The sequence below is a fragment of the Aquarana catesbeiana genome, linkage group LG01 (assembly GCF_042186555.1).
Source record: "Aquarana catesbeiana isolate 2022-GZ linkage group LG01, ASM4218655v1, whole genome shotgun sequence".
Lineage (NCBI taxonomy): Eukaryota > Metazoa > Chordata > Amphibia > Anura > Ranidae > Aquarana > Aquarana catesbeiana.
The window spans coordinates 881,996,418-882,010,689 of record NC_133324.1 but is presented as its reverse complement, the minus strand read 5'-3'; the positions used below and the strand labels follow the sequence as shown (position 1 = coordinate 882,010,689).

The window sequence follows — 14,272 nt, the reverse complement described above, 5'->3', positions numbered from 1 at the left end:
CATCCTTCCTGTTTCTTCTGTTGATTAGGTGAAATATTGAAGAAAATTTCATCTAAGCAGTTGAATAAGCAAAATTGAGAATTTTTGCTTAGGTGTGGGAATCGTTAGATTTGTGGCAAAATCAATTTCACTGAAATTACTTTGCTCATCCATACTTGGCATGTGAGGCATTGTGGTAAACACGCTCCCAGACTGCAAGTAACACATCGGGGGACTTTGAGGCCTCTTTTACAATTGCGTTACCCTTTGAAGAGGGATTCACGTTGGATCAGTCTTCAGTTTGGCAATTAGGAGTTACATTGCCTCCTTACTGCCTGTTTTAACCCTTTAAGTCCAGCACCAGCGCTCCGCAACTACGTGCATTCATACACAGTTGCGGGGTGCCCCCCATCCAGTTGAATGGTCTTTCGTATGGCAGTACTGCCCAGTAAATGTGACAGCAGTGATCATTTCTGTGCCACTGATCAAAGGTCTATGATTATTGTTAAAAACATAATTGTAGTGATACGAATATTGCAAATACATGCAGAAAATGTGCAGATGTGTTTCCAGGGATACAAGACTCTCAGAATCCAAAACCTACTGATAAATAGGTCACAGTTACATTTACAATGGATAGATGTGCCACTTGTTAAACTCTGCAGCCTAACTTAAAAGGAAAGCATTGCAGCCATGGCATGTTTTCAGTCCCTTCTGGCTATTAGTTTACAGTTCAGGTGGGCCACTGGAGGCTCAGCTGCTTGTTTTTACCAACCCGCCCCCCGACCACCCGTCTCAAAAAGACCTAAGAACTACTCCACAGCTATGCCTGCTCATTACAGTCGGGGTTATTTACTAAAGGCAAATCCACTTTGCACTACAAGTGCACTTAAAGTGCATTTTCAAGTGCAGTCGCTGTAGATCTGAGGGGGACATGCAAGGAAAATAGAAAACTGCATTTTAGCTTGTATATGATTGGATGATACAATCAGCAGAGCTTCCTCTCACTTCAGATCTACCCCTTAGATTTACAGCGACTGCACTCTCAAGTGCACTTTCAGTGCACTTGTAGTGCAAAGTGGATTTGCCTTTCGTAACTAACCCCCCATGTGTGTTAATGCACAAATGTGTTTTGGAGGTCACCTCATTGAATTCTAATAGGTTTCTAATTTATTGTCAATAATGATTGTAAACAATGGGTAGAGGCAATGTAATGTGTATCAACATGCATCAACGCATGTTAAAAATGCACCTCTATTTGTTTAAATGGCCTGCAGGACGCATTTGAGCTGCATTCATTATGCCAATGTGATGCTTTCAGACTGCTTTTCCATTGATTTCTATACAGGAAAAAGCAAAATGCAGAAGAATAGGACATATGGTGCTTTTTCACAAAAAGCACCATTAAGCACATCTAACACAACCATAAAGAGTGAAATTGAGTGCAACTGCACTTGCAAAATTTGGACTTTATTTGACTAAGACAAGGCAGTGTGAGACCTGCACTTCTAGGAGCTGGCATATAGACAGTCAAAACCCTTTTCCCCCCTCTCTCTAATGTGAGAACAGTTGGCATTTTTTATACTACAATAAAAAGGGAGCACTTCTGTAGTTTGTAGTTGCGCATCATGATCACCCTATAGTGAGCTCCTAGTTCATAGATGCCTGGCCATCACACCAATTGCAGCTATTTAGTCTGTATTGCAAATTGGATTTAGTAGTCTGCAGCAGTGGTCATCAACCCTGTCCTCAGGACCCACTAACAGGCCAGGTTTTATGTATTACCTTGGGGAGATGCAGACTAGAATACTGCAATCACTGAGCAGCAAATGATATCACCTGTGATGTATTTCAGTTATCTTGCAAACCTGGCCTGTTAGTGGGTCCTGAGGACAGGGTTGATGATCACTGGCCTGCAGGACACACACCGGGAGGAAGACAATAATTGTGTAATAAAGAGGAAAGCATGTTAGCTAGAAGTAGGACAATTCCACTATGGTCTCCACATATACACTGTATGGTCAATAGTCTGTGGACATTTTACCATCATACCTACAGCCCCGGTTCACATTGGGCCAATTTGACATGTTAAATCGCATGCCAAATCAGAGCCTATTGTCCTCAACGGCACCATCCGCAAAGTCTCACCAATTCCCAAAAGTAGTTTCTGCACTACTTTTGGCGACTTCAGGAGCGATTTCAATAGACATCTGTGCAGAAACCCGCACATATATCTCTCAAATTGTCCCCTGAATCCGCACTGAAATGCCAGTCTTTTAAAGGGTGGAGTGAATTTAATGACAAAACAACACACAGTGGTAAAACAGTACCATGCAACCAATTAACTGTTCAGGTCTGAGAAATTTACAGGAGGGACGGATTGTTTTTTTTAAAGTAGAGGCTGTTCACTTAGAAAAATAAATGTCCACTGTGCTAAATGAATGACAATAAATCAGGTAAAGCTGTATTCAATGTAAATACCAAAAACTGGGTGAATGAATAATAATGATTTAAAAAAAACACAATTTTTGCTTGCATATTTGTAGATAGAGACGAACATAGCTTTCTTTTATTTTCTAAGCTTTTAAAAGTAAATGGTCTCTACTCCTTATCAAATCAACCACACTGCCTTAAAGAATAGTATATCTAAAGACTAAAAAAACTTGTTTTTTTTTTCCATTTTGAATAGCAGTTGAGGAGGGGAGGGTTAAAAGCACGGACATTTTTAGGGCTCATGCACACAGGACGTTTTTGCAGCTGCTTTTAGGGGTGTCTGGTATATTTATTTATTTTTTTACTGCCTCTGAACTCTTTTCCATGTTAGCCAATGTGTCTATGCACACATAAACCTTCAGAGGAGTTTGGAGGCATAAGCATTTAGGGAACAAAACAAGTGCAGCGCTGAAAATAAATATGAGTTGTATATCATACTAAAAATAACCATGAGGAGTGATTGACCCACCAAAGAAATAAATGAAGAAAAATATAAAAAATAGAAAAAAGATAAAAAAACAAGTCTCCCATAGAAGACAAAGATAGATATCTCACCATATACCGTATATGGTGAGATATCTATCTTTGTCTTCTATGGGAGACTTGTTTTTTATCTTTTTTCTATTTTTTATATTTTTCTTCATTTATTTCTTTGGTGGGTCAATCACTCCTTATGGTTATTTTTAATATGATATACAACTCATATTTATTTTCAGCGCTGCACTTGTTTTGTTTTTTTAATGTATTGGAGTTTAGTATTAGACTTTTAGTGCTGGTGGCTTTTATAACTCACTTTTTAATATACACTTTTCTAGCGCAGCGTTAACCCTTTTCTGGGTTTTTTATTTTATAAGCATTTAGGGGCAGTAAAAAAAATAAATAAAAAAAAACACGACTGCCTGCGTGTCTAGAAGCAGAGTCTGTTTGGCTGTAAAAACGCAGCAAAACGTGGCTTAATGCTGTAACAAGCTTTTAGCTGCATTTGACGTTTTTAGATTTTATGGAGTGTTTTTACTGTAAAAAACGTGGAAAACATAGAAAAACATGGCTTAACGCTATTCACAATATGCATCTAAAAGCGTGTTTTTAGTGCTGCTTTTTCCTGACGCGTGCATGAGCCCTTAGTGAGATTTCCCCTCATTTCCTGTCCTGCAGACTCAAAAGGCAGTGAGGGGATGTTTAGGGAAATCTCCTTTAATGCCCCTTACACATGAGCGGAATTTCCGTCGGAAAAATCTTGGATGGTTTTTCCGAAGGAATTCCGCTCAGGCTTGCCTTGCATACACACAGTCACACAAAAGTTCTCTGAATTTTCGACCGTCATGATGATGTACAACACTACGACGAGCCGAGAAAATGAAGTTCAATGCTTCCGAGCATGCGGCAAATTTTTTCCGAGCATGCGTGTTTTTTTGCGCGTCAGAATTGCATACAGACGAACGGAATTTCCATCAAGAACTTTTTCCATCGGAAAAATGGAGAACCAGCTCTCAATCTTTTGCTGGTGCAAATTCAGACAGAAAAAGTTGGATGGAGCATACACACGGTCGGAATATCCGACCAAAAGCTCCCATCACACTTTTTTTGATGGAAATTCGGACCGTGTGTATGCAGCATTAGATAGCTGTCCCTGGACCAAGTGTCTCCAATGGAAGATTTCTCCTTTATTCCTGTTCTGCTGACAAATCAAAATGTTTTATTTACCCTCACTTTCATTCCCAGTAATAATGGCGATCCAGAAAATCAGAGTAAATCTCACTAACCGGGACGCAGACAGCAATTAAAACATGGCAGTGGTGGTAAAGCTTCACTACTCTATCCAAATCTAAAAAAATAGAGACCTGCTCACAGACCTCTATGGGGCTGTCACTCGCCAGTAATATAAAGAGTTGAAGGCGCAGTCTGATGGAAACTTGCCTTTTTGGGACAAAGTATGTAGCCTCCCTGGCGGTATTCCCGAGTGTGGCTCGGGGTTAAAATTCAGTACCATTAGCGGTAACCCCGAGCCACACTCGGGATCGCATTGCAGGATCCTGGGGCGGCTTTACTTACCTTGTCCCCGGGATCCTGCGATGTCCCCCGCAGTGTCCGAGGGCTCCGTCCTCCTCCGAAGCCTCTCCGTGCCAGGCTCCGTTCCCTGCGAGCGGCGCGACGAACGGGGGCGGAGCCTGGCGGCAAATTCAAAAAATGTAAAAAGCATAACACATACAGTACTGTAATCTTACAGATTACAGTACTGTATGACATCATTTCACATCCCTTTTGTCCCCAGTGCTCTGGCCCATGCCCTGCATGCAGTTTTATATTGCATATACTGTTCTTTCTGCCTGGAAACTGGAGATTGTCCATAGCAACCAAAAAGTGTCCCTTTACGTCAAAAATGGCTTTAGACCAGCTAGAAAACATCGATAGTAAATTAGAACACTTGCAGAATTGAGCGATAGTGAATCGTGTGGAAATTTATTTTATTACTATTTATTTTTATTTTTTTTAATTATTATTTTTTTTTTAATTATATTATAATTTATGTTTTTGTGTTTCAAACTTTATCATACCCGGGATATCTACTAGACTCTTGTTTGGACAGATTTAAGTGTGTTATTGTTAAGAATTACAGGCCTACAATATAAAACGCCAAATTTCCATGCAAAATAATTGTACCGCTTTCAGCACCTAAAATCAGAAATAATCATACCGCCAGGGAGGTTAAAAGAAATGGATCAGCTGTATAAAATATAGGAGCCAAGTTTAACATACACATTACCTCATCTCCTTCGCTTATTATTATTACTCAGATTAATCATTATTCAGATTTTTTAGGTTATTATTGAGATTAGCATAAGAGCCAGGTAACCCGCTTTATCAGAAAGCAATGACAGCCCCATATTGCTCTAAGGAAAGGTCTACTTTAACAGAACCTGTCAGAGGAGAGGTGCCCCAATATCTTCTGCCCTGGAACTGGTGCTGGCTCAGACAATTGTGACCCCCCCAGCCTAATAGGAGCCTCAGCAAAGGCAGGCAACAGCTGTGCTGTCTGGCTCCATTTCATATGTAGATTCCGTAAAGTGTCTATAGAAAAAGTGAAAAACTCAGTAAATTATCAATGGATGGTTCTTTTGTTTGGGCTACAATCTATAGCAATGTATTTATCATCATGTAAAAAAATCCTGCTATACTATTTCATTTGTTGTGAGCAGAAAATTACCATTGTCTTACTAGCAGAGACTATACAGGTAAATATGTTTTGCTCTTACTCCAATTTCATGTTTCCAAGGACTACAGAGCTGCCCCAATAAAGATTTGTAGGTCTCTTTTACACGCAGTTGCAGATCTTTAGAAGAAATTGTATAAAAGGGTACTTAGAACATAGCAGATGGAAATGCATTTCCATCTGGCAGCCTTTATAGAAGGGCCAACGGGTGGCCACTCCATCTTTGATACGCAGTGATCCAGTGTTTAAGATCCATGGTCAAATGGGAAGTGTCCTATTTGAAAGCAGTACCTTTTTGAGGTCACTTTAATGCCCTTTTTTTAGGGTTTATTTTGGAAAATTGTAATTTGAATATGTTATTTAAAAGTGTGAAGACCAGAATGTATTGTATAACTACAATCATCTATCACTGTGGTCCCGAAGAAGCAGAGGAAATTCGCAAAAAGCATCGACCTGTGATTATAATATATCTTAGTATCTATAATTGAGGTGGCCATTCTCATGCTGTTCACACTTATAAAACTGTGAGGTATGTATAGCAATCAGATCAATTTGATGTATATTATTCTATGTTTTAATAAAACGTAGTCGTTTTACATTTATTTTCCTCTTCAAGATGTGTATATTGCTATATTTAAAGTTCCCTTTTCTACATTTCCTTCTTTTGATGTCATTTTGGGATGATAGCACACTAAGAATATTAGAAACTTTATGCTGCTCCAATTATTAGTCACAGTTGCAGATCAATACTGCATGAAAATTAATGCAATAAAGTAGCCTATTAATTTTGAATGGGCTGTTAACGCACAGCAATGGTTAAAAAACTGACGAGTACCATTTTTTATTGGCATGCACCACAATTTATGTGCGCTACAGTGCAGGTATGTTGGCACTTACTGTACTTGTGCATAGGGGTGCCATTCTTATTACCACAATGCGTAAGTGTGAAGGAGGCAGTTCATAATTATCACAACCCACAAACACCAGCTAGAGTGAGGCAAAGTTAAACCCCCTGTCAGGATTTTATCTCACTGGTTTTTAAACTACCTCACTATCCAAAACTAATCAAAATTACTGGACAATTGGTGTTTTCAATGTTTGGCCAGAATTTCATTTTAATATAATGTTTTGTTTGTATCTTTTTTTTGTCGGTTAACTGCTGTCTTAATTATTTGCATTAAAGCAAGGAAACTAACCCAGTAGTACATTAATGTGCATTTAGTAAGTAAGAATGCTGCTTATACAAACTACAGTTCTAGGAAAACAGTAAACGGTATACAGAGTAAATATGCATATATATGCATGCAAATACTATCTGGATACAATAGAAATACATTAACAGTTATGTAACTTCTGTTATATCTGGCCTACAATGTCCTTATTAAAAAGTTTAGGAGGAAATTTTTTTTTAACCTTGGCAGTTCATCTCTCTTGTAGTGCAATTTTAGTGTTGTCTCATGGTGAAGGGAAATCCTGTTAAATAAGGAAATTGGGGACCAGCTATAACAGAAGCTCAATGACTTTTAATATATCCATTTGCATACAGACTAGATAGCATGGACATGTATGCATATGTGTAGCACTGAGCTTCATCAAAACGTTGACAATAAAACACTGCTGTTTTTAATCTTTCTCCTCTGCAAGACCCGTGAGTGCCTCTAAACCAGTTCTGGATTTATTTGCAGCACTCTGTATGTCTTGCATTGTTTTCCTGTAAATGTTAAGTAGCTTTTATATGAAGCATTCTTGTTTGAAAAAACAAAAATACTGGATTGATTTCCTTGCTTTGATGCCAATAATTAGGACAAACAGTTAACTGAAAAAGTTAAAAGAAAAACATATAAACCAATATCATTACTTAATGTAAAAGTAAAGTCTGGAAACATTAAGCTCCACCATTGATCAATCCTTTCATGACCTGCTGCTGTTAAAATGGAACTTTAGTCAGAAAATGAGGTCCTGCTAGATGACCTCAGGCCCCTTTTGCAGGTATAGCTATGTAAACCTTTAAAAAAAGTGTCTATACTGTTTAAAATCCAGTAATACACTGTCTCACCCTCCTCTGCACATGCTCAGTTGCTCTCTATTTTTAGGCACTGCTGAGTTTGAAGAGGCCAATCTGCTGACAGCCTTAAAGCGGAATTAAACCCTCCTATCCTTTTCAGCCAAGGAAGCTGCTTCTGTTTGATCTGCAAACTACCATGGTTTTGCACATATGATCAGTTATGACACCAGCCATTTGATGGTTTGGTTGAGAGCACAAGCAAATGTGAAGTTAGCAATTTCAGCACTACAGGAATGTACCTGTTTTTTGAAACCATTAAATCGATGGATTTAGTTCCACTTTATGATTTACTGCTGTTCAGGGGCTCTGGGCTTCAGCAAAATGGCAGCCTCTGGCAAGAAGAAACAGGAGCGATGCTGGAGACAATTTACAGCACACACTCATTTTGGTAGCATAATTGTTAATGTGGAATGTATGTTCCTTGCTAAAGAACATTTTTATCAAGTTGTTTATGGGTAAAGTTCCGTTTTAAGTAAAATACTTTTAGCAAGCCCAGAAATGTAATTAATGGAATCAGTCTGGGGTGTATAAAAGTGGTCAGCCAATCTGTTGATTAATGACCATGATTCCTGTACAATGGCTAAGCTCACAAAAGGGCCATATGCACTAAGTACAAGTTCCGGATCTTCCTCTCTTTTCCAGGGCACATTCCTTCCAACCGCCTTCCAGTCAAACGATGGAAATTCCATTATTCTAAAGTAAACTTGAATTTTGGAAAAAATATCTCTAGATAAAATGAAAATGTAATAAAGTGTACACATAATATGAATAGAACACAAAAGTTGTGTCTTGGGTTACAAATTGGCTACTACTTGAATATGAGATGTAACAACTGCTGCTTGTATGAAAACGAGTCTTTAATACACATCAGCGGTTGGATCGCTCTCCTGTAGTAGCGGACAATACGTATCTTCAGGACAGGTTAGAAACAAACTTCTCCGATTGCTGTTACAGTCCGAGTATTCCCAAGCTGGCCGTTCACCAGGGAACAATATTACAATTTAGAGAAGAGTCTGTACAATGTTTGTCTCCTTCTGTAAACATCAGCTAACAAGATAATTGTGCATTTCTCTAGAGTTGATACTTAAAACCACTCCTGAGTGATTACCTGTGAATAAAGAAGAGAGAGAAATCATTATGTCTATCAACCACATCGTTCTCACTCTATTTTGTGACAGTCATTTTTTTGGAGTGGTAAAAAAGGTAAACTCTTATTTGAAGAGATGCATTTAGAAGGAAGAGAATAGTCCCTTTCCACCAATTACTAATATTTCAGTTTTTGGCAGTTGTCTGACCGTTTATATGGATTGTAATATTCTGGACAATATATCCGTTTTCTGTTCCCTTGACCAGTACAGTGTATGTCTAGTGAGAAAGTATTTTCTGATGTTAGTTCAGTGCTTTCCTTTACAACTTTGCTATGCAATTTACTTGCAGTGAATATAGAAATTCACAGAATAGCTACTAGAGTAGGGGTGCCCAACCTTTTGAAGAGCGAGGGCCACTTAAGCGACTTGGTAACCAGTCGGGGGCCACAATGAGCGGAGTAGGTGGATGACAGGTCTGTGTCCACTCCGCATATGCAGAGCGGACACGGACACAGTGACACAGTCCACTCTACTTATTGGGCTCTCCAATCCGATCCCCCCAGATGGAATGGGACAGATCCCCTTCTGTTTTTTTTTGTTAGCGGATCGGATTGGAGGTAGGCGGGTGTAAACGGACACAATTGCTGCTCCATAGATATGAATGGAGGGTCTGATTGGGTCGGACCGATCGCGTGAAAGGGTCCTAAGGCTCCTTTCACACTGATGCGCTGCCTTTTACCCACACTGCGGGTGCAGAGCAGTGCACCTGTGGATTTCCTGCAGGTTAGCTGCACTTTGCCATAGACTTCTATTATATCCTGCAGGTGTAGCGGGACCAAACCCGCAGGTGATAACAGAAGTCTATGGCTCATTGCACCTGCAGATCGGTTTGAAGGCAGCCCGGTAACCACTACAGAACAGATATGCCCATATATACACACTGTGATTGTAGTATTAAACTTACCTTTAATAACAGTCTTCCATTCAGGTATCGTCAGCTGTTGCTGTCCCAGGCAGAGTGCAATTGGTATCACTCCGCCTGTGACAGGAGGCGGTGCTATACAGGAAGCATTGGCTTATGCGGCTCTGCTCCACAGCCGCTTGCTTTCTCTACCGCCGGCTTCATTCACAACACTGATGCTCGGGTATAGCGGGTCGGGAACCCACGATCTAGGCTTGCCAACCAGCCATCCCAGAGCAGGAGGTCGCAGGCCACATCAGAGGGCTCCACGGGCCACTGGTTGGTCACCCCTGTCCTAGAGGGAGCTGTCAGTGGCTCAGTGTAGATACTCTGTCTTAAAGCTGAAATAAAGTCAACTTTGTACCATGTACTCCTTTTTTTTCCTGGTAACATCACTAGCACATGCACAATCCATTGCATATTCTCTGTACCTTGCAATGCTGAGATGTGAAGAGCACCTCTGCCAGGATGACAGCATAGGCACTCGCTCTCACTCTGTGTTTATGTGGACTTCCTTGAAACCCCATGTGACAAATGATATTACAGGAGTTGGGGAATCATAACAAACTGTGTACAGCTGGTTGTTAAGGAGCGGGCCGGGAAGCCGGCTGCCGTGTCCTTAACAACCGATGAGTCATCAGCAGTCAGCTGTCAGAGCCTCCCTGACCCAAAGCTGCCTCCCCCATGTTGACGGCATGTGGCCTGGTATGTTTCAGAGGGGGCGCTTGCTTGTCCCCTCCCTTTCCTGACCTGCTGGCCTGCGTTTATCCTCCCTGGCGGTATGATTATTTCAGATTTTAGGTGTTGAAAGTGGTACAATTATTTTGCATGGAAATTTGGCGTTTTATATTGTAGGCCTGTAATTCTTAGGAATAATTCACTTAAATCTGTCCAAACCAGAGTTTAGTAGACATCCCGGGTATGATAAATTTTGAAAAATGAAATCATAAATTATAATATAATAAATAACTATAAATAATTATACCAAATAATAATATAATAATAATAATAATAAAAATTATTCAATAATATAATCAAATCAAAAACACTGAAATTTGCTCAGTTGCAGAATTGTCACTGTCATTACTTTTTAGTGTTTGATGATGGATTTCCCCACAAATCACTATCGCTCAATTCTGTAAGTGATTCTAATTTATCATGGCAAACCACTTTTGATGTAAAGGGACAGTTTTGGTTGCTATGGACAATCTCCAGTTTCCAGGCAGAAAGAACAGTTTTTATAATATAAAACTGCATGCAGGGCACTGGAGAAACCACTAGGGACAAAAGGGGATGTGTAATTATTTGATACAGTACTGTAATCTGTAAGATTACAGTATACTGTATCTGTACTGTGTGTTTTACTTTTTAAATTTGGCGCTGAACTCCGTCCCCGTACGTCGAAACGCTCGCAGGGAACGGAGCTCGGCACTGTGAATCGAGCGAGACACGTCGGCTCGCAGATCACAACGGGGTATGGATCTGGGTATGGATTTGGGGGGGACCCACACCATTTTTTTCATTTTAACATGGTGTTCCCCTCAAAATCCATACCGGACCTGCTTTCCCCCCATTTTTTTTCATCAAGAAAAAACAGCATGGGGTCCTCCCCCTTTCGAGTCTGGTATACGAAAAACGCATCAACTGCAGCTGCATAGATGTAAACCTTTGGGTCAAGGAAGCACCAGCTTTTTAATGCAATGCTGCATATGCGCATGAACAGGATCATTATAAAATCAGTGGACTGCAGAACAAGGGATAGGGAAATAAACCACAAGACGATGGGGGAGAGTTGCCTGCACTACCAAAAAACATAAGCTCCATAATACAGGTGTCTGGAGTGTTTATCTATCATTCGCTGAACAAATGAAATGGGTTTTTGTTTTTTTTGTGGTGGATGGCAGCTATAAAATAGGATATCAGCCAAAAAGGGAGTACTTTGTTTTTAATAAGTCAACTGACCCGTAGTTTTATATTATGAGTAGGAGAGGGATACTAATTCCATACATATTATACTTATAGCCAAAAGCCTGGTACACACTACCTGCTGAACGAAAAAAAAAAACCTGACAGCTCAAGTGGAGTCGCTGTAAAAACTATGTCAGTACAGCGATATTTTAAATCTTTGTTTTTAAAGTGGTAGTAAACCGCTGTTTTTTTTTTTAAACCTGCAAGGTAAAGCCATAATGTGCTAGTATGAATTGCATACTAGCATATTATGTGAAACTTACCTTAGAACGAAACCCTCCACTGGGGGCCCTTCCATCTTCACCAGTTCTTCCTTCTGGCTGTGTGAGTGGCTGGAGTCATGATGACATCACGGCACAGGACTTTGAAGGATCAGCACAGTATGCTGTTCCTTCAGAGCTAATGCGCTCTCTTGAACGGCGCAAAGCCATGCATTGGAGTTTACTCGCACTTTAATAGATCATTTATATTTACAAAGAACGGATCAGATCATCAAACAATATTTTCAGTTGATTGTAAAACCAATACTGTGTGTGTGTTGCATTGTTTGATACTTAATCGATGATAAATCTCTTGTTTGTGATCGCTCACACCTAAATTGATCTCAAATTGCTACATGTCTGGTCACATTTACCGTACTCATAAACATTGAATAGGGGTCTGAGGGACAGCTTATTCATATTGAATGTTGATCCATGTAAGGTAGATTGTTCTACAAAAGATCTGTGTAAAAAATCGGTCTGTAAAAAAAAACTGAGTTTTTGCCTATTTTCCATTAGAGGAATTATCTTTCTTTTATTGTAGCACCCTCTAGTGTGCTAAAAGAATTTGTGAGAGTAGATAAAACTTCCCGGCTTGGCTGGCAGCCAAGCCTGGGTGTGTTTTGATCTAGGCTGGGAGTGGCTCAGGGTAGTGCTGGCTGACTCACAGATAGCATCAACAGGACCTCCCACCTCTTTTCTGAATGTTCTGGTGTTTTCTGGAAAGAGAGGTGGAGAGGGCGGGGGAGGTGGAGCTGCCTGTGGTGTTCTGAGGAGCCCCAACCAATCTGGATTGGCAGGGGGCAGGCCTCCTTAAATACCCAGGATCAGCCCAGTTGAGGAGGAGTTGTTTGAGTGGAAGATGAAGTGTTAGGCTGTCGGGGCCTTTGATGGAGCTCCCCAGTCTGGGGGGGGTGACCTTGGGCCTGGGCTCGGGTGGGGATGGGGCTCTCTTACAACCCACAGAGATGTCCTGACCAGGAGGCACAGGAGGAGCAAGAGAGGGCTCAATTGGGTTGAGATCAGGTGATTGACTCAGCCATTGCAGAAGATTCCACTTTTTTTCCTTCAAAAGCTCCTGGGTTGCTTTTGCGGTGTGTTTTGGATCATTGTCCATCTGTACTGTGAAGCATCGTCCAATCAACTTTGCTGCATTTGGCTGAATATGTCTTCTGTCACATCATCAATAAACACCAATGATCCAGTGCCACTGGAAGCCATTCATGCCCATGCTATCACACTATCAAACATGGAGGCCCACCATGTTTTACAGATGACGTTGTGTGCTTTGGATCATGAGCCGTTCCAAGCCTTCTGCATACTTTTTTCTTCCCGTCATTCTGGTATGGATTAATCTTAATTTCATCCATCCAAAGAATGCTTTTCCAGAACTGGTCTGGCTTTTTTAGATGTTTTTGGCAAAGTCTAATCTGGCTTTTCTATTCTTCAGGCTTATGAATGGTTTGCACCTTGTAGTGAACCCTCTGTATTTGCTCTCGTGAAGTCTTCTCTTGATTGTAGACTTTGACAATGATACGCCCACCTCCTGGAGAGTGTCTTTAACTTGTCTGGATGTTGTGAATGGGTTTTTTTTTACCATAGAGAGGATCCTGCGATCATTCACCACTGTTGTCTTCTGTTGACGTCCAGGCCTTTTTATGTTGCTCTAGCTCACCAGTGCGTTTTTCTTTCCTCAGAATGTGCCAAACTGTTGATTTAGCCACTCTTAATGTTGCTGCTATCTCTCTGATGGATTTGTTTTTGAAGCCTTACAATGGTCTGTTTCACTTGCATGGACAGCTCCTTTAAACGCATGATGTAGGTTCACAGCAATGGATTCCAAATGCAAATACCACACTCAGGGCCCCTTACACAGCTTTAGGTCTGCCCCCCCCCCGAGCTTGACCACCAACATTCCCCAGGGCTTGTCCACGGCCATCCTACCGATTCCGCACACCGGCCACCTCACCTGTACGCACTCAGCTCCCCCTCAGTCCTGTATATATGTCAGCCCCCTCACACCTGTATATATGTCAGCCTCACCCCCACACACACTTGTATATATGTTAGCCCCCACACACCTGTATATGCCAGCTCCCACACACACCTGTATATATGTCAGCCATCAGCCCCCCCTACACACCTGTTTATATGTCAGCCCCCCACACACACCTGTATATATGCCAGCCCCCCCACACACACCTGTATATATATGGCAGCCCCTCACATACACAAACCTGTAAACAC

At 40.9% G+C, this 14,272-nt stretch overlaps 1 protein-coding gene across 2 annotated transcripts in view; it reads right to left on the bottom strand.

Moving 5' to 3' along the window:
- Window positions 1-3,151: 3,151 nt before the first annotated feature.
- Window positions 3,152-14,272, bottom strand: part of SORCS2 (sortilin related VPS10 domain containing receptor 2) — a 1,340,427-nt gene continuing 1,329,306 nt past the window's right edge. For both annotated transcript variants that reach the window (XM_073610686.1, XM_073610693.1), the window contains one exon: window positions 3,152-8,856. In XM_073610686.1, the coding sequence (XP_073466787.1) occupies window positions 8,833-8,856 (24 nt within the window). In that variant the 3' untranslated portion in view covers window positions 3,152-8,832. The remainder of the gene's footprint in view (window positions 8,857-14,272) is intronic.